This window comes from Rhinolophus sinicus, chromosome 15, assembly GCF_057876585.1.
Source record: "Rhinolophus sinicus isolate RSI-liver-muscle chromosome 15, RSI-T2T, whole genome shotgun sequence".
NCBI classification, from domain to species: domain Eukaryota; kingdom Metazoa; phylum Chordata; class Mammalia; order Chiroptera; family Rhinolophidae; genus Rhinolophus; species Rhinolophus sinicus.
The window spans coordinates 53,259,407-53,279,865 of record NC_142515.1 but is presented as its reverse complement, the minus strand read 5'-3'; the positions used below and the strand labels follow the sequence as shown (position 1 = coordinate 53,279,865).

At 40.6% G+C, this 20,459-nt stretch overlaps 1 protein-coding gene across 1 annotated transcript in view; it reads right to left on the bottom strand.

Annotated features, from left to right (window-relative positions):
• Positions 1-20,459, bottom strand: part of LRMDA (leucine rich melanocyte differentiation associated) — a 1,027,260-nt gene that overhangs the window by 21,525 nt on the left and 985,276 nt on the right. Inside the window, exon 7 of the mRNA XM_019745989.3 lies at positions 967-1,048. Within this exon, the coding sequence (XP_019601548.2) occupies positions 969-1,048 (80 nt within the window). The 3' untranslated portion in view covers positions 967-968. The remainder of the gene's footprint in view (positions 1-966; positions 1,049-20,459) is intronic.

The window sequence follows — 20,459 nt, the reverse complement described above, 5'->3', positions numbered from 1 at the left end:
CACCTTATTACTTTTAAATAGCACCCAAAGGAGCGAGCCAGCTCCAAACACAAATATGGCCATAGACATGGCTGGAAGTGTGTGTGGTTAAAAGTGAATGAATGAATGAATGAATGAATGAATGAATGAATGAATGAATCAATCAATCAATCAATCAATCAATCAATGTATGTCTCTGGTGCAAGCAGAACCTGGTGCTGGGAAAAATGCCTGACACTGTCTAATATTCAGGGCAAGAAGTGGATTTAGAAATGAACACAGAGATTTAGGAAAGCTATTTACTCCAATTCAGAAATTGTAACAACAGGAAGCCGGCCATGAATGTATGGTTTCGCTGAGAACTTAAACCTTCTGCTCTCTGAAAACTGAAAACTAAAATGCATTGCCTGTAATAAAAATGCTAAAGGATGGGGGTGGGGGGTGCTATGCCTAATATAAGAAATTAATATTTAAGAAAAATAAAAGAGAATAAGCTTCCTCTAAACTCTGACTATTTCACTAACAATAAACCCACAGCACAGTGGTATCAGAGAGATGCCTACTCAATAGGTGAGCTGAAGACACAGCCTCTCTCACTTGACTACAGGCACACTGCACATGCTCAGGGAGGCCCCAGGTGTGACCTCTGCTCCGCTGTGAGCAGTGGAGGGGCTGGGCAATCTATCATGGTCTTCATCCTGTCAACCCTGGTGCTTCACTGCTGTTGTCTGTCACCCTGGTGGATGAGACCTGCTTAAGGGCAATCATGTCAATCTCTACGTGACCACTCAGTCTGCGGCAGAATGATGATGTTGACAGGTAAAGTCAGCAGAAGGTACCAAAAGCTGAGGTCATCGCCTTCACACAGAGACGCAATGGGGACCATTGTTTTCTGTTTTGTTTCTTTTATTTAGCTTTTTCTTTATTTTTGCCTCCCCTTTTTCTTCCATTCTCGTGACATGGGCTAAGGCATACTACAGAACTTGCCTTCAGAGCTGGTCATCTCGGATAAACCTGTTGCCTTCTGAGTTTTTCCCATAGTAAACATAGCGACACTTGCCCAGGACACCTGAAAAATAAAAGGAACACATCAATACAAAACCACAATTAGAGCAAGGACCAATAGGTGCTGCAAAGCAGAAATACAACACAAGCATAAATCTCACGGGTGGCAGCCAAAGGATTGAGTCCCACAGGGAAGGACCCTATCTTCTTGTCCTCAGAGTTGGCATTCAAATAAAATGTCACTAGACCACAGGCTCCTAGGAATAACATAGTTCCTGCATGATGTATCTTCCACATTTTAGAAACTTTTCTAGTTTGACCAATTACCCCTCAAAATAAAGCATAAGCCTCTCTCCTCTCCAGGTCCCCATAGTAGTTTCTTAAAGTGGAAAATTAAGAGTTTAATCATGGACCTAGCCCAAGCAAAAGATGTGGAACAATCTTCCCAGAATGTAACTATTTTCAAGTCCCTTATCATGAATCAATGTTGTTCACTTCCAGAAAGAATCTTCCAATTCCCAGGAAGCATCAGGCACATAACAGATGATGGAAGAAGAACGGTGGTGTTGACAAAATACGACACAGAAAGTAGTAAGAGCTTCCAACATTAAATGGCTTCTTCTTACAGGTATCCTAAACTATAGGCTCAGGTTGGAATGCGTTTGCTTTTCATCTGCAGTTTTATTTTAACTACTTTTGTGGCTCCATATACAGCTTTCCTCTCATTCAAGAAAATTGTAGGCGGACTTAACTATGAAAAATACCCCTATAATAGGGTCAAACCTTTTAATCAACTCAACATTTATTCTGAATAGCCATAAGAAGTCACCTGCCATGGTTATTATGGAAGCTTTGTAGGATTATTAAGGAAAAATAAGTTTTTCCAAGAAAATATAACTACAATTTGATTTTTATCATCTTGTATTTTCTTCTATTTTTAGAGAACTTAAAATTCAGCTTCACAGAGTTGTCTAATTAATAATAGCATTTGAGTCTCTGCATGCATGCATTTGAGATGCATGCATAACCAGAAAATAAAGAAAACACAGAAAATAAATGTCCACAAAACATTACTTCATGAGCCACAAATCTGCCTATAAAAATAGCTATCTATATGAATGATTCCCCTCCCCCCCCCATCAGTTTGAGAGCAAGAAATCAACAATCACCATCTATTTTTCATTTGGGATAAATTAGCACTTGAAATGATCCAGGTTCTTCACATCAGAAGTTCTAAGTAGTCACTGTTTTTGTGATTGTACAAGATTTATTTCTCCCCTGCAGAACTTTAAACCTCATTCCTAAATAAGGATTACAAATGGCTCTTAGAAACTTTTAAGGACAGGGCAGATGCTCACTGGTTGAGATGGCTTGGGACAAAGTTGGGAATTGCTGTGGTCACAGAATCTCTGAGAGATAGCAATAGGGAGAAGAGGACATCATCCCACGGCCTCAGAACTGATCTCGGGCCTGCTCTCATTATTTCTATTTCCTGCCACGGTCCCATGAGCAAGTTTGCTGTGGACCACACTTCCGCCTTGGTCATGCTTTCTTGTGCGCCCCCCCCCCCCCCCATTACTGTCTTTGAGTTTTGGTCTGGTGCCTGGAAACACTGAACTTGGATGGAACCTCCCTGAGACCCTTTTCAGGCCTAAATGATTCTTTTGGCTGTTGGCAGTGAGCTGTTCCCTTTATTGCGCTGAATTATGTAGCACCTGGGGTGGGACTAATGTTGTCACCAGTGCCAGAACTGTTCTGTAGGCTTGGCTGTTCAAGATCTGGTCCAGGAACAGGATCCCCTGCAGGCCTGCGCGGGAGTGTCTGAGATGTTTCCGAAAATCCACAAAGGGTTTCCTTAAACATAATTGATTCAAATACAGCCTCAAGAAACTGGAAGGATGAGGCCGAGGGATGTTAATTTCCTTCTACAGCATAAGAACTGCATGAATTTTTATAAAAAGAAATGGATAGGGCTGTCAGATGTCATAAAGAATAGTCTTTCTCTTCAGTAAAAGAATGAAAGGCAGACACAACACACACCACCCACCAGTGGGCGCATTCATTCTCTCCTGTAAACTTTCCATTGCACTCAGGATGGGATTTCTTTTCTCTACACTCTCTCCATGGTAACCCGCAACTTCCGATCTCACCTAAATGGAATCTGGACAGCAAATGCCATCCTGGAAATAGGCTGCATACCCCTGTAACAGGGGCCCTAATATGGAGGAAGGTGATGAGGGCTGAACCATGTATCCAGGGCCTTCTTTCTGGCTGGCAGTGATAAGAAGTCCCTTTTAAAGGCTGCCCTATTCCTTTGGGCCTGGAAGCAAGAATCTTTATAGACATCCTGGCGAGAGGGTGCTGTTTGAGGCATGCAGGAGACTGCAGTGAGGTGTCAGAGCCTAGGAAATGAGGCAAGGACATGAGGTATTAATATTGTCAGTGATCTCTTAATGGGAAAACAGATACCACACTCACTGTCAGTTTTAAACAGACATCAAGTGCATTAATGACAAAGGGCAGACTTCAAACAAAGAGGCTGTGTGGTGGGGAGCAGAGCTAGTCTCTGTGCTGCTAATAACCTGATCTGAAAGGACACTGGCAGGGCTTGAGACAGGCCCAGGATTGTGTGTGGTGACAGAAAACAGAGATGCTGACAGAGATACCAGTGCCATCTGATGCCAAGGTTATTTGAACGCTGTCCGCCGTTCTAACGAAAGCTGACATCACTCCCTATCAGTGGGGGTCTTCTCCGCCTATTCCTGGAGAAGATTTCTCCCCAGACACCATTCCCAAACTCACTGCCATTGTAAAGTTGCTGGCAGCCCTGTTCTGTCAGACCACTGGGGTCAAGAGGCCTAAGGATCATCCCAGTCCATCTAAATGTGGACTTGCGGGAGGAGCCCGCTCTTCCCCCTGAGAGCGTGGCTACCGGAGGGGATCAGAGTGCCAACGTGTGAGAAGCTGTCACCTGGAATACAATCCTGAAAGCAAAGGCGCTCTGTCTGAGGGCTGCTCGAGGAGGGCCCAGGGATGGTCCGGCAGCTGAAAATGAAATCCAGCTACTGGTGTTCCTCGGGGGAGAAAGATGGTCTGGCTACTGACGGTTAAAATCAGGCTGAAAGGTTCATCTGGCACCACTGACAACGGCATAAATTAAACAAGTGCTGCCTCTGTTGAGACCTCACAGTTGGGAAGTGATTACTCCCCAAATGGAACTTTTGTGTTACATAAACAAACAAACAAATAAATAACATGAACAAGGAACAACAACAACAACAACAACAACAAAAGCATAGTCCCATGTGTGGCCTTAGGACTTTATTTGTCAGAAAGGTTATTTATAAAATAATCGGATCTGCTCATAAATTAAGTCAGGGGGTGGTATATTTCTGTCTTGCTGTCCCATGGCCCTCCTCCAGCCATGCCAACTGCTATAAACTGTGACAATTACAGAGGGAATAATTTGCTCGCAAAGAACATTTTGACGGGCAGCCGCTCAGGGGCTAGAATTTGGGAACCCACTGGTTGTGACTCAGTAGGTGGTGGTTTCCATGTACATCTGCAACGCATTCACTTGTTTGTATCTCCTCGAACTATAACGTCTTGGGAGTGGAGGGGGGGCAACATATTTAATGGCATATGTAGTGTTTTTAATAAAAATATCTGGCTTTGGTCATAATAAGTGGAACAGGCTTGCCATATATCAGGCAGACGTGCAGCTGTCTGTGTGGGGGTTTCTTTTTATGGGGGGGAGGCTAAGAAATAACAGTGTATTGTCCCCTGGGAAATCCTTTCCCATCAAGTGGGACTCCTAATTTTTCTTAAGTAGCCAGCTCTGCCCTCCCCGTAAGTTCTTAAAACTATAATTATGGGGAAAATGTATTGGGAGGAATCTGTTTTAAAGAGGTCCTTTATCTTTTAAATGTTTCCCCCCTCTGGAGTGGATGTTCTAATTATGCCGGCTAAGTTATGACCTTGGGGCTGCCTGAGAGGTGGGAATCAGCCTCTTTCTTGGATATAATGCTGTCATGGCAGGGATGATACTATAGACGTCTTTGGGAGAAAACCCGGAGTGTCCAGGGAAAGAAGTCCTTGCACACTCGTGTAGAATCCAGCAAAAACCCCAGAACTCCCTGCTCTCCTGGGTGGCCTTGCACTGCCAGTTGCATTTCTACCATCTATTTAGTCATGAGAGGTGGGGGGAATCTGCATTCAAATCCAGCTTGGTCTCTAACAATTCTGTGACCAGGTACGTGTCCCCTTTTCTCACTGAGCTGGTCTCCTCACTTGTAAAACAAGGGCAAGGGGCCAGATCATTTCAGTGGTTCATTTTAGTTCTGAAATAGATGAACCAGTATTTTCAAATGTTTCCCTTATGAAGATGAGGATGTCGGGTCCAATACTGGGTGATGGAGGAGGCAAATCCAATGGTAAGTTAATCAAAAATTTGATTTGGACTAAGTCAGTTCTTGAAGCCCATCTAGCCCATATTCCCATAGTATATAGAAGGGGATCTTGGCTGGACCTCAAAATCTCCAAGGACAGAATTTCCACGAACTTTCCTGCAATCTGTACTTCATACTTAGAGCTGGGACGTGCTTACCACTAACTACCCTGTATGTCCCACTACCTTTGACTTGAATCTCATTAACTCCATATTCAACAGAACTAAAGACAAAATATCAGAGTAAGCGGTCTACCATTTATATCTTAGCTGTGAGAAAATAATAATCTTTACTAATACAAATACAAACACTTATTTGATGATACAATATAGGCTGGATCAATAAATATGCATTTGTAAAATAAAGTATAAATTTTTTATCATTCTAATGTTAATTTTGGTAATCATCATTTTAAATGTTATTATCACAAATGTTTGTAAGTGTAGCTGTGTAATGACAAGCAGATTTTAGTGTTTGCGACCGCTTAGAGTTTATAATTGGGCAGTGCTACCAAACAGGCAAGGGACAGAGGGCTCCTCATAGACTCCACGTCTCCAATCTGTACAAGTAAAGGAAAGAACTAGACTCTTTATGGCCTCTGAAAAAAGTGCTGACAGTGTTGTGAAGAGGTGGGTAGGCTCAATGACAGAGAGGGAAAGAGTACCTGGAGAGTCTTTCTGACACATTGTGGAAGGTTCTAGAATTATGCTTCCATGTAACACTATACATACCCGGTCACATGTCACCTCTATAATACTAACTCCTCCCCAATTTCTAAGACCCAGTGCCTGAAACAGTACTTAGTACAGAAGAGATGTTCAGTAAATATTCAGTGAATAAATTAATGTCGTTAAAATTATTATCTATATACAATTTAAACAAAATCCAGAAAGCTAGGAATTTCAATACTTTAACCTCTGGTAAGACTACAGACATTTGAAATGCTTTAAAAATACATACAGATTAAATATTTGCCTTATTCAAGAAGCCGGCAAAGTAACAGAAGGTAACGGCATCAATTCCTAAACACTGGTGCTGTTTTTATGCTGAACACTTTTCTCCCGTGAAAACAAAGCAATCACAACGTCTGGCTGGAAAGAGAGAAGTGAACTGAACATTATCATCCAGCCTTAAGAACTGTAAACATCATACAGGGGAAAGGACATTCCCCAGAAAGCACATTCCTCTCTCTTTGTTATGTGCAGGCTGTGAGTAAACTGGGGACTGGGAAGGAATAAACACCCATGTTTTATGATCTTGAGAAGTGGCTGGAGCAGCACCCTGAAGTCAGCCTGTGTGATGTGCTGTGGGTATCACACAAGATTGAGCAGAGCCTGTGGAATCACAAGCGCCCAGCTCCACATCCTCCCTCAGTGCAAGCTACTTCAATTCTAAGGCCGAATGAAGAGAAGAGAGATTTTAAAAGATCTTAAAGGGAGCAGATTTGTGGAAGGAGAACCCAGTCCATGCTCCATGCCAGGCATATTTTTCCTTCCTTCGTCTGCAGACCTATCTGAGAAGCTTCAGGCTGGGAATAAAATGGGAGAAAGGCTCTCCACCAGATGGGGAGGGTAGAGACGGCAAAGATGAAAGTGGGACTTTCTTCCCAAACTGTGGCTTCAGGCAAGTGTCTCAGTTTGTAAACTGCATCTTGGGTTGGAATGGGACGTTATGGCCATGTAGCGCTTGCTAACCCCCAAAATGTCTGTAAGAGCTCCTGCTGTCTTCTCCATGGACCAAGGGGTACACTGCCCTTGCTAAACACTGCAGTGACCACCTCAAACAGTGCTACCCAAGGGACACTCCTAGTCTCCCAAATGAGTACTCTTTTGAACTCATCTCCTTAACGAGTTCAAAACAACACCAGAAAGGGTATTCTGCCCCATCATGCTGAGCCTGATATTTTGCAGACATTTGGATTCTGCTATTTTGACCCCCCCAAAAATGCTTTGGTTCCAGGCTTATTAATACAAACATGTATACTAACCTGGTAATTTTTCTTTCAGGAAGCATAAATTATTTAGAGCAAGCTCCATTTAGCCAATATAATTCCTTGATTTTTAAATTAAATCAAACCATATTCTTCTATTTTTAACGTTTTCATTTTTATTTTACTGAATTTGTTTTCAATGGGAGTTCATTCTTTTCTGTATAATTTTTACTTTAAGCTTAAATTCCACAATCAGCATTTGCCAAATATCAAAATTTACCGCTTATGTCTTCTAAATCTCTTAGAGTCACAGTTTCTGGAGGAAAATTTTGCAGATCTAAATTGTGACAGGAAGAGTTGTGTTCTCTATTAAAGTTTAGTCAACACATTTTATTGTGTGTAGTTTTAGTTCATTTCAATTTTATTTTGTTTCATTATTTCTACCAAGGCAAATTTCTCCCCATGAACTTGCACAGTTTTCAATATACCAACAAGATATAAATCTTGGTCAGTTTTTCATCCATAATAAATTACATTATGTGCAGGTTTAGTTGCTGTCAGTTTTATTTCAGGTTGATTCTTTTTATGAGCAATGTTTATTATAAATTAAAGTAAATGATAGCTTTTATTTGTTTCTTAGCCTAAAGAGTGTGTAGCACAAAGGTAAATACTCCGGATGCATGGTCAGGTCTAAGTTGTGGGGTTATGACATGCTGCTTTCTACCAAGCACCAGTCAAACAAAACAGTAGGGGCCACCTAATCAAAGGTTAGGATGCATCCATATCTGAAAGAAAGGTGATACAAATGCTGGGCAACATATCCCTTTCAGAAAAGGGCATTTGGTCCCAAGGCTCAGTCCCCTCCAGTAAGGCCTGATAGGAGGTTAAACTTTCCACTGAGAGAGAACAGATTATATAGCCTGCTGAGACAAATGCTGGGCTTTGTCAAGTCTCACCAGCATGTTTTCAAGGAAGGAAAAGCAGGGGAAGGAAGCCAGTCAGCAGGGAAAGGATCTTGGCAAAACCTGTACTGAAGGTGATAGGAATGCACGGTTGAGAAGCCAGCCTCCCAGCCTGGGGACGGTTGCACAAATGGTCACGTGAGTGGGCAGACAAGTTGATGTGTGACAAGCCAGAGCCTGTGGAAAGTGCAGTCTGGGCTCTCAGGGCAACTGAAATGAGGCTTGTCATTTTAGAAGAGAAGGAGGTGGGAAAGGGAACAGAAGAGAAAGAAAGGCAGGGCCAGTTTTTTCCTCAATAGTCTGTTAGTGGGAAAATGTAAAAGCTGGTCCAAGACTGTGACAGAATTGCATCTTTGAGTGGATCCTTAGAAATCAGCTCCACTGCCCCACCATGAGCCCCGGGTCCCTATACTCAGCTTGCAGGTGCTGTGGCCATACCCAGGCCTGACTGGGCCATTCTAAGTTCTCGCCACATGGAGGAAATATGCGTCACATATTAGGCTGACAGATTTAAAAGTTAACTGGCAACGGATGTTCCCATTATGTGAATCCTGGAAAGGAAACAGTCAACATGTTTTTCCTGAGATGTCAATGCTTTTTAAATTTCTCTTTTTTTGTATTGGGGGTAGTGTGGGTAGGCAGAGATTGATGGGGAATAATCCCAGGTCTGCAGTGGGCTCACTTGCTCCTTTTTTGGAAAATCATTAATATGAGTAACTCTTACATATTGTATTTCAATCAAATCGGAACATATCAGAGATCAAACACCATTGCTCCAACAACATCCTGCTTCCCTCCCAAAAGAAAATACTACTAAATTTTCTTAGCAATCTCAATTTTGTTTTTTTCCTCAGGTTACATTTTGTGCCAGTTTAAAATGAGGCCAGAAACAGTTTACACTCTGACTTCCTAAACAATGATTTATTTATACACTTCTATATCCATATTATATTATTTTGTTGTACTTCCCAGTAAGCTTAAGCACAAAATGGGAAATGTTTCTTTAAAAGTATATCTTTACCTCTGTTGAACAATTCTCACTGGGGCAGAATTTAAAGAACTACAATTTTGGGTAAGTCCTTCCTTATATAGAGAAGGAAATGGAGGTTCAAACTAGCTTCCCCGAGGTCATGGTACCCATACATTCAATCTTTCTAGTACAGCTATTTCTGAATTACAGGACACTCTCTGCAGGACAGAACGTCAAGGGCACCGACAACCTGACTTAGGCTAACCCTTACCTATTTTTCCCCAGGGAGAAACTTGAATCTCCAAGGCCAAGTTGGTGTGAGTGTGTTCCCCTCTCCCCCATCTCTGTATTCTATGTGAGGTTTAATGGATTTGAGATGAGCTGGATTCCAAAGTGCATGCCAAGATGGGATGCAAATCGGTTAAGATCTGTGAAGTTCCCTTCAGTGTAGCTCACTGGTGGATACCACATTAACCAGGACAGTGGTCAAGTGGTATGGCGTCATTTTTCTTTCTCAGTTTTTGACTGAGTGACTCCAAAATCTTTCAGACAGGAGAGAGAACAGAAAGAAAAAGTTCACCCCTTCACTGCCTCCACCATCCCCACCATGATCTCCACGTTCATCTTTTCTACCTTCCCTCTGAAGTCAGGAGCATTGCCACTAGAGGGCAGCATGAATTTAGAAAAAACAGCAGCTTTCTTTAAAAAAAAACCATAAATAAATGATGGCAACTATTCAGGGAGGGCCATTAAAGACACACTGTGCTTTTGGTCACCGATTATAGGTCCTGTAATGATCAATATGTCATGTTTGTTCAATCTGTGCTGAAGGGAATGGGGCTACCAGACGCCCCGCTTTTGGAGTCCTCTGGCCTCCATTTCATGGACTGATTTTCTTTACCATCAATTGCTCTAATTAATCTTCTAGGCTCAGGGGTTGGGGATTTTTGCATATCACCTGCATAAATTTAAAGAAGCACGCAAACTAATAAAGATAGATTCCTATATTTCTTAGAAAAAGATCATTTTTCCCATGGAAATCCAAAAAGAAGTATACCACCCAATGGAAGTTACCACTCATCATTTGATAATCAAAAATCTAAAAAAAAAAAATCTAAAAATAAAATAGAAACTGGATCAATAAAATATACAAAAGGTGTGTGTACTCCATTTACACAACTCACAGCTACCTATTTTAAAGGCCCTCCCCACCTAAAACCTACCCAGCCATTGTCTTCCTTCTTAGAGAACGTAGCCCATATTAATCAGGAAAGAGAGGCAGAAGCTACTCAAATAAAGATAAAATAATAATTCCATCTTCTGTTCAATAATTTTTGGTCACCATCAACATGGTCTTTGGCACATGAGCCAGTGATTATTTCCACGCCGAGAACAACAAAGGACCACCTCCCTTTAGGAGTAAAGAAGTACTCATGGGTTTCCAAGAATTGCAAGCATGACATTATTTTTTAAAACAGCAATAAAGGTATGACATTCCAGGCAAAGGCATTTTAAACTAGGAATTTCTAGAATTAAAATAAATGAGTGGATTCAATCAGAGTGGGAATAAACAAAATTGGACTAGAGGAGGGCAGAGCTGAGTCCAGGTATGGCTTTCCATTTCAGCTGAGAGACCTCGCAAGTTGTCAGTGAAGCAAGTATACAATGGCTCTCACACACTTCCTTTCCTTGCAAAACAGTCATGGGATTGAATAGCCACGAGGGGAATGTTGTGTTCCAGTGAATTAATTAAATTAACTCATTAACTCATTGTTAACTAGCAACATGTTTGAGTCTTTTCTCACACTTGAAACATCATGGTAACCACAGGTATTTCTTTGGGTATTTACAGTGAGGATGATACAGTTGGGAAGTTTAACTGGGGCGGGAACACGGCTCATTGAACACTTCTCAAGGTCTTAGGATCCCCTTACATGTGCAAAAGGATAGAGATGACAGCTTTCCACCCATGCTTCATGAACCTAGGACCTGTAGGTACTCAATAAATTTTTTATTGTGGACTGAATGAAAGGATCTCAGAGTACTTCTGAACCCATATTTAATATACATTCTTGGACATTTGCAGGTAGAGGAGCTGCATGGGTTGTCCTCAGGACAGTGGCTCTCCAAGGTGCCCATGCATCAGAATCTCCTGAAAGCCTTGTTCAAACAGATTGTTGAGCCCTATCCCCAGTGTTTCTCATTTAGTGGATCTGAGTTGTTGCCAAGAATTTGCATTTTTGCCAGTTCTTAACTGACAACGATGCTGACTGGAGACTAGGAAACACTGTTCTAGGGCAATCTAAAAAGCCTCTTTTAAAAAAAAAAATAAAACTCTTGATGTTAGGTTGTATTCTTGTAAAACCAAGACCACTCAAATTCAGAGATAATAAAATCTGGTTGACCGAGGGTCCTGGTGCATCCAGTTTTAGTAGAAGGAGGTTTAACTGTCTTCCCAACAGCAAACTGAAAACAAGTGGTACCTAAAATTAAAAGTAATAATAATAATAAAAGGTTGCTGCTTTGGCTCTTTAATATTAAACAAAAAACATAAAAGTTCAAGTGATATTTGTATTATATTAACAGAAGAAAAGAGTTTTGGGGTAAGTATAATGGAACTGAACCTGCAAACCATAATTTATAAAGTATAAGATAAAAAAAAACTTGCAGAAAAAAATTCCCAGAAAGTCTTTAGCCTCCCTCAAAAATGACAGAATCTTATATGAACAAAACTTAGCAGTGGGGGGTCCTCCTGCAGAGTTTGAATGGGAATGTTGGCTTTGCTCTCAAGCAGAAATTTGCTTTTGGGTTTAAGATCTGTTCCTATTAGAAAACTCACATCAAAAGGGGGGAAAACATCCATAGCTCTGTCTGGTTCTTCAGGCTGAAATTTCTCAAGAGAGTCATTGAAAATAAAGACAAGTTGCTTCTTCTTTAAAAAAAAAAAATTCAAGCAGGGAAAGAAAAAAAAGATACTCTCAAATAAAATTAAGCACACACAGTAACAAGTGGGTTTGTCGTAATTCAAACCCTGCAAGGATTGGGGGAAAGACCTTCCTTTCTTGGGCACATTAGTCCAGCCTCCATCTGCCGTTCATTAGAATCCAAATAAACTTTTCCTGTACTGATATTACTGTAATCTTTCCTAATTCCATGACACTGTAATTTGCTTTCCCTAAAAAGACAACAAAAGGAATCTACTGATATATGATCTAACTGAAAGAAGTATGCATTACAAAAAAATAACCAAAAGTCGGTTGTTGCAGAAAGTACAGCATAATTCTTGGGTAATAGCAAATCGCATGGTCAAATGCCAAAATATTTTCATTATTTCCTGATCTTCAACTCCTCATTTTCTAACCTGCATTGAAAAAGTAAGTACATAGATATGTCTAATACTAATGAAAGAAACTATAGGTTAAGAAATATTTAATTGCAGAAAGCAGTTTATAAGAGCACCATGAACTTCTTGTACATAATAATAATAATTATTATTATTATTATTTTGCCCAGAATAAAGACAAAGTAAACAGAAGGGCATATTATAAGGGTCTTCATTAGGGCCAGGTTTATTAAAACTTAATGAAATCTTTACCACAGTCTTTCCAGCAATACTTTTCCCAGGTACCTTTTGTCTCTCGATGGAATGGCCAGGTCAGGGAGACATTGCTGACAATGGGTGGTACCAGGTGTTATCTGTCTCTGGAACATACTACTTTGATGGCTTGCAATATTACCCCCTTTTATTTGGCTGGCTTGAATTTGTTAGGATTCACCCTGTGGTGAGGTAATATGCCTCCATATTGGAAAAAAAATGGCCCATGAGCCAATGTGAGCCTCGCACCTAATAGAATACATCTGGTTCTGACAGTTTGATGCCCAGCTCTGAGCCACATTCGGCAACACAAATTAACAGTGTAGACATTGCCCACGCTGAGCAGGAAGTAATAACCTGCTACCTGCTACTTGGCTAAAATCTCATTATAAGCCATTAAGGTAATTGAGGGCCAAGACTCTGTGAATATTAGACTCCCTGAGCGCCAGTCGTTAGTTCGGCAGAAGAAAGACTCTGAGTAGAGGGGGAGGTGGGGCTGACTGAGGAGAAACTGCTTTGGACCGTAGGGTGAACTCCACCTACAGGTACTCTATGGCTCTGCGAAATTTGTGAGCTGTTTCTCTTCTGCCCCAAAGCCCATGTGACCTCTCCTGGGGGGCTCAGGACTCCCAGAGGAAGAATGATACAACTCTTGGTAGGCTTCCAACAATGCTATATAATTAAATTTTGGTTTAAATGAATATTGAGGACAGCCACAAGGAAAAGAAGAGGGCAAAAGAAGTCAGAGTGCTCCACGAATAATAAGCGTAGAAGCGGGTGCAGGGAGAGGGGAAGGGGGAAGCTACCCATTCGCCCAGGAAGATGGAGGCTCTCTAGAATTACGGCACATACATGAGCTTCTAGTCCGCTCCAGTGGGCAAAGCCAACTCCTTTTCCCATAAAGCTGATCCTCTTAATCTCTGTCCAGGGTTGGGTAGCTATAGATAATGTGGTATGGGTTTTGGCGAGGGAATCAGGGCAGGCTCCAGTCAATCACTCATCCAACCAGCTGATCAATCAACCTGATTTTCGGTACCATGAGATGGCTCTGGACTGTAGTAACAATGACAGCTATCAATAAACGTTTCTTGGAAAAGAATTATATAGGGCCAGGGAGAGGAGTAATTGAAAATATAATAAACTGTCTCCAGAAATCCCTTCTTATCATTCCCCCCACGCACACATGAACACACACACACACACACACACACACACACACACACCATATACACACCCCGTACACACCAATAATTATCAACAGTTCAATCATGGGAGAAAGCTTATGCAAGCTTTTACCTAATGTATAATAAAAAATAAAAAAAAGTCCTGACTGCCATGTCTTCTCCAGAAACGACTAGAAGCCTGGTTAATAAACCCCCATAGGCATCCTAAAATTTCCATTTCATCCTTCTGCAGGTCTCAGGGAAAGGCTCCTTGGCCTTGGCATTTTGAACAACTTGGTATTTGGGGGAAAATAAGCCGAATGGTGGAGAAAATAGTGTTCCTGAGGGTGAGGATGTGTGTGAACATCAAGTCCACACTCTGAACAACCTCAGATAATCTTCCTGACTCAGCCACGCCAGCCTCATTATTTCTCTGCCCCTAGAGGGTTAAGCACAGTCTGGAGCCTAGAAAATGGCTGCTGTTGGTACAAGTGAGGCCTTCTCTATAACTAGATCCTTCAGGAAAAAACAAATTAATCAACAGCAAGCTGAAGTGGGTTTAATGATTGCATTCTGCATACAATCAGCTTTTCCCTTTTCAAGGGCCATCAATATGTCAAGGGAAGACATATCTGAAGGATGTAGCTCTTAACATCAAGGTTATCTATTCTCCACAAGGCTCCCACTCCTAGCCGGGCTGGTACTCCACGCTGCCTGTGTCTAACATTTTCATCAACTCTGCAATCAATCAAGGTAATAATGTTGTGCAAAAAATCAATTAACAACGCAATTAAACTTTCCTTATTATCTCAAAGGGCTGAAATAATACCTAAAGGGAAGATAGACTCACTGAACGCAGACATCCATAATCCAATGTGAAAGTGAATTATGAGGTTGGACAGATGCAGGCATGTGCTGGTGCTGTTATTTTCCAGGGGTTATATCTCATCATGGCAGTGTATCAGTCAGCCCCAATCCTAGACCCTAAAATTCCAAATTACTTTTAAGAAATATATGATGTGCAATATCCATTTCATACTCTCTTTTAAAGATAACCCCCTCCTCTCCAAAAAAATTGAACAGCCATATTATTCAAAGACAAAATGATCTTTCAACAAGAACATAAAATATAAAAGCTATAATAACATTTACATCTGTATAGCACACATCTCTGTAAATGCAGGTCATCTATTATACATAATCTAGCGCCTAAGAGGCTCAGGATGCAGCACAACATTTAAAACCCAAATGCATAAATGTACAAAGTCCTATGAGATGGCTATGGCTTCCCCCAAGTGGCTGTCTCACCCTTGCCTGCCTACACAGACACACACACACACACACACACACACACACGCACGCACACACACGCACACACACACACATGGGCACGTGCAGGTAGAAGCATCAGTAACAATGGAAGTATTACTCACTTCAAATGACAATGACTATATTATTTAGCAATTACACTCAACTTGCCCTGAAACACTGTCCATAAGAACTGAGCGTTTATAGCATGTGAAAAAGATGACCATTAACCTTTTTGTGCAGCAGACTATGAGGTGCTCGAAATTTCCCACTGAAAGAGATACCCAGATGAAGAGGAAGGGGTTCTATGACATTTACAGAGCTCATGTTAAACCGTTCAGGGCCCATCTGCCCCGGTCTGGCACCCACAGAAGTCCTGGAAATACGAGTAGAAGGGGAAACGAGGACCAGAAGAGGAAAAGTAAAAATAAATAAGTAAATAAATAAATAAAATAAAATAAAATAAAATAAAATAAAATAAAAACTAAAGCAAAAAAATCTTCAAACAAAAAAATGCTGATGGAAGATTCACATTATTTGAATATCCTCTTAACTCTTGGAAGTAAAAACCAACAACACTGATTTAAAGGATAAACATGAACAGATATCAATCGCAAACACCCACACAAAATCATCCAGTTCCTCTCTTCATCCACTTGTCCTTCTCCATCATGGCATCATGGCAGAGTGTAAGGATCCTGCCAGCATACATGGAAAGCCCAGGAGATACCTGGACATTAGAGGAACCAAATGAATGGATCTAGGAAGGTCCAATTCCAAATTTGGGCCTCAGAGAGTTATCTATATCAGAAGGAGGAAGGATTTCCCTGTGTTTCTTTAGCCAACGTGTTCTAGGTTTTGGTAAGAAACCACTATTCTCTGAGCAGTGTGGATTTCCATACATACCACCTGGAGCTGTGTAGGTATTGTTTTAAAATATGATTGCTCAACAATGAATTCCTGTTTTGCAAGTTACTTGGAACAAGGATCCATCTTAAGCCAACTTGCCCCCATTTTCAGCACAGCAGGGAGGCAGGACTGAGCCCCAAGTGCAGATTTAAGTGAACAGTAAAACAAGACAAATGTACACAAATGCTCATTTTGTCATTTCTAAGAAAAATAAGGAAGCAACTCATGTTGTACTTCTTGGTACAGGATTTCAACAGAGAAGTTGAACAGGTTAGCGAATCCTGCCATTTCTCTCCTAACCTTAAGGAACATAATTAATATGTTTTCATTTTCAATGACTATATTGTGTGTGTATCCACTGGAACTGCTCCTGCTGTGTATTTGATTCCACTGACGATGGGGTGGGTTGGATTTTAAATGATGTGTGAGCACTTCTGTTCTTTCTGTGCTCTGGTTTATGTGTTATTCATGACTTGCATTACAGACATGGCTGATACACAGATGTAAATGTTATTAAATCTTTTGTATTTTAGAGGCTTTGTGAAAGGCTTCTTTGTTTTCAAATAATTCTCTTAACCACCAAAACTAACCAGTAATACATGACAATATCTTGGGAATTATTTTCACTGAATTTTCTGATGAAGAGATTTTTCTCCCCTCGACTGTTATTTTCTTTTTTTTTCATCAAAATAAAACGTAGGATAAATTGGCAGATGGAAGAATTATATCTTCATCACAATGGTCAAGAACAAATTCATGTGTGTATATGTGTGTGCATGCACAAGTGTGTGTTTTGGGTTCATGTGTGTTATGTGGGCACATGGGTGCTTTTATGTGCACTATTGTATATGTGCTCTGTATGTGTGTCTTCCTGTGAATCGTGCTATACATGTTGTGTGTGTCCTTGTGTGTGTGTGTGCATCTTGTAAATGAGTATGTTATGTGTGCACATGGTATGAGAGTGGATGTGAATAGGTTGACACCATTATACCAAACCAGAACTCAAAGTCACCAAATTCTCAATTACCTGCCAAAGATGCAGTTGCCTTACTGCAGTTTGGTATCTGCCATAAGTTATAATGTTTTTACCTTGCTCCATCCTCTTCACATTTCTTAGGATTTCAACAGAAATGTGGCAGAGGATAAACCTCCTCAAACAGACAGCATTTAATCAGTCTGTGCCTCTTGCTGGCTCACTTTTTTTTTTATTGATTTTAAATTTAAACAATGCTCTGAGACTGAACAATACACCTCTACAAATACAGTTGACTTGACTGAAGGAGGTCAAGAAAGACAGAGATGTACATATTAGTCTTGAGAGCAGTAGCTAAGGAGAGAAGGCTCAGGCCCTCTCCCCCTCCTCAGGGAGGCAAGGGTACCTGGTTCCCCAAGGGTCCTTTTCAAAGAGCAAGGAAGGTCATGTGAACCCTGGGAAATGTGGTGGAGTCCAGAGATTCAGTTCTAGCTCCTGCTCTGTAGTACCTGTCCTGAGCAACTTGTTCAGTCTCTCTAGTCCTTGGTTTCTTAGCATCTGGAGAAAATGTTCCTTGAGGCCCATTTCTGTTCCAATAAATTTAACCCCTATTACCATCTAAGCAGATTTTCTATGCTGTGCCGAGTTGGGACAGACATAGAAACTGTTCCCTTTCCATGCCCCTCTCTTCCTTTCCTTGGTTTGTCTCCTTCCCTCCTAGAATATCTATGACCCTCATACTCTTGCCTTTCTTAGGCTTTCAATTTCAGAATCAAAATATAACTGTTCTCTTTCAAACACCCATCCTTTCACACCTTTACTAAGAAACAACTCGTTCTCTGATCAACTAATTCATGTTAATGGGATTTCAGGCAAAATAGGTAAGGGGGAAATACTATGTACCAGGCACAATCAATCAATGATACCCAAAATAAAGAAAATCAGGGAGAGATTCTTTCTACATTTGAGTAATGAACAGGGCTGAAAAGGAAATGTGTTGTCAGATAAAGCTAACTGCAATAAAGTTTGCTACAATTATGTTATGTATGAAATGTTATGCAAACATTTAAAACAGAAAAAGGATTAGCTCTACCTTGGGGAGTGAAGGTCTGAGTAGAAGCTATTAAGAAAGACATTTTCAGGTGTGGCCGGTTGCTCAGTTGGTTAGAATGCGATGCTCTTAACAAGAAGGTTGCTGGTTTGACCCCCACATGGGCCACTGTGAGCTGCACCCTCCACAACTAGATTGAAACAACTATTTGACTTGGAGCTGATGGGTCCTAGAAAAAACCCACTAAAAAAAAAAAAAAAAAGGACATTTTCTGTATATGTATTTCTCTTTTTAGTCATGTTAAGTCATGAATGTAATATTTCTTGTAATAAGTTAAACAATACAAGGGGATGCATTTAAAAATAATAATACTGCTTTCAAGATTTCCATGACCACCTGATATCGAGTGACTCCCAACACATACTGCTGGAAGGATATAGATCTATAGATGTAGGATATATGGCTAAGTAAAAACACCAAGAGCAAAAAAGTGCATCATCTCAGTTACTTTGGTGTGGGAAAGAAGTAAAATAAAATAAAAATAAATAAATACACATCTTCATATATGTTTTGCAAAAAGAAACATAGAAAGGACAAACTGCAGACTAGTAATGACCACATGTAGTAGGTGGGTGAAAATAGGGTGGTGGGGATCAGGATACAACTGAGATTCTCTGAATACACCTCTTTTTATATCCATATTTTACATATTCAAAAAATAAATTTAACCAGAGGGTAAGGGGGGTGGGGGGTGGGAGATGAGGGTAAGGGGGATCAAATATATGGTGACGGAAGGAGAACTGACTCTGGGTGGTGAACACACAATGGGATTTATAGATGATGTAATACAGAATTGTACACCTGAAATCTATGTAATTTTACTAACAATTGTCACCCCAATAAATTTTAAAAAATAAATAAATAAATTAGAAGAATGGAAAAAGCGAACCCTAAAACTAAACTGGAAAAATGAACCTCATTATATATTAAATAAATAGCTAGCATAATGACACAGAAAAAGAAATCAAAGTAAATTGGCAACACAGTAGTTCCATCACACACCTGAGTGAGATATAATTGAGTACAAAAAAACGTCAAAGAAATCTTGAGCTTTATTTAGTAGGCTTACTGTCGTTAGTGCTGTTACTATTCTAATTATCCAATTATTTTATGTATATTGTAATACAGAGAAAATGTGTACATCCTTAGAAGTTGTTGGAATTCAAGGTTTTCACTGTGAAAGAATGGAAATCAAAGAATGAGGGAAAGTGTAGTAGGCAGATTAACGTTCCCAGGATGTTCACACTCTAATGCCTGAAACCTACATGCTACCTTACGTGGCACAAGGGACTTTGCAGAAGTGGCTAAGTATGGACCTTAGGATGGAGACATCATCCTCTAAGACTAGCTGGGTGTGCGCAATCTAATCGTGAGTCCCTAACTGAGGAAAAGCCTCAGGCTGTGGTCAGAGGAAGATGTGACCACGGAAGAATAATCAGGGAGATGCAACACCACTGGCTTTGAGGGTGGAAGAACAGGCCAGGAGCCATGGAATGTGAGAGGCCTCCAGAAGCTGGAAAAGGCAAGAAAATGGGTTTTCACCATGAATCTCCAGAAAGGAACACAACCCTGCCGATACTTTAATTTCAGCTCAGTGAAGACCCACGAGACCCCTGTTAGACTTCTGACCTACAAAACTGTAAGATAACGAATCTGTGTTGTTCTCAGCGATTCACTTTGTAGTAATTCGTTATGGCAGCCCGAGAAAACTGATACAGAAGATGACGATAATTATGCTGATCATGATGATAATAACTCTGGTAATTTAAATTGGAAGGATTTGTTAGAAATTATTATTAAAAATTATACATGTATGAATGGGTGTGTGTGTGTGCACACATGTGTGTAGAACATCTAGCATCCAGACACTGGTTTACAAAACATATTTTCCATGAAAAATAACCAAAGCTCCTGGAAGAAATGACTAATTCAGGTTGTGGGCAGGAAATGTACAAAGTAAGCCTAGAACTTCATGTGCCAGAAAGCAGGAAAAGCACACAAAAGGTGGCTTGATGAGACTCTCGTTGGCCCAATTTGGCACTATTTAAATATCAAAAAGAATAATGATAGTAATTAATTTGCCATGCTGAATTAAAAAAACCAAAC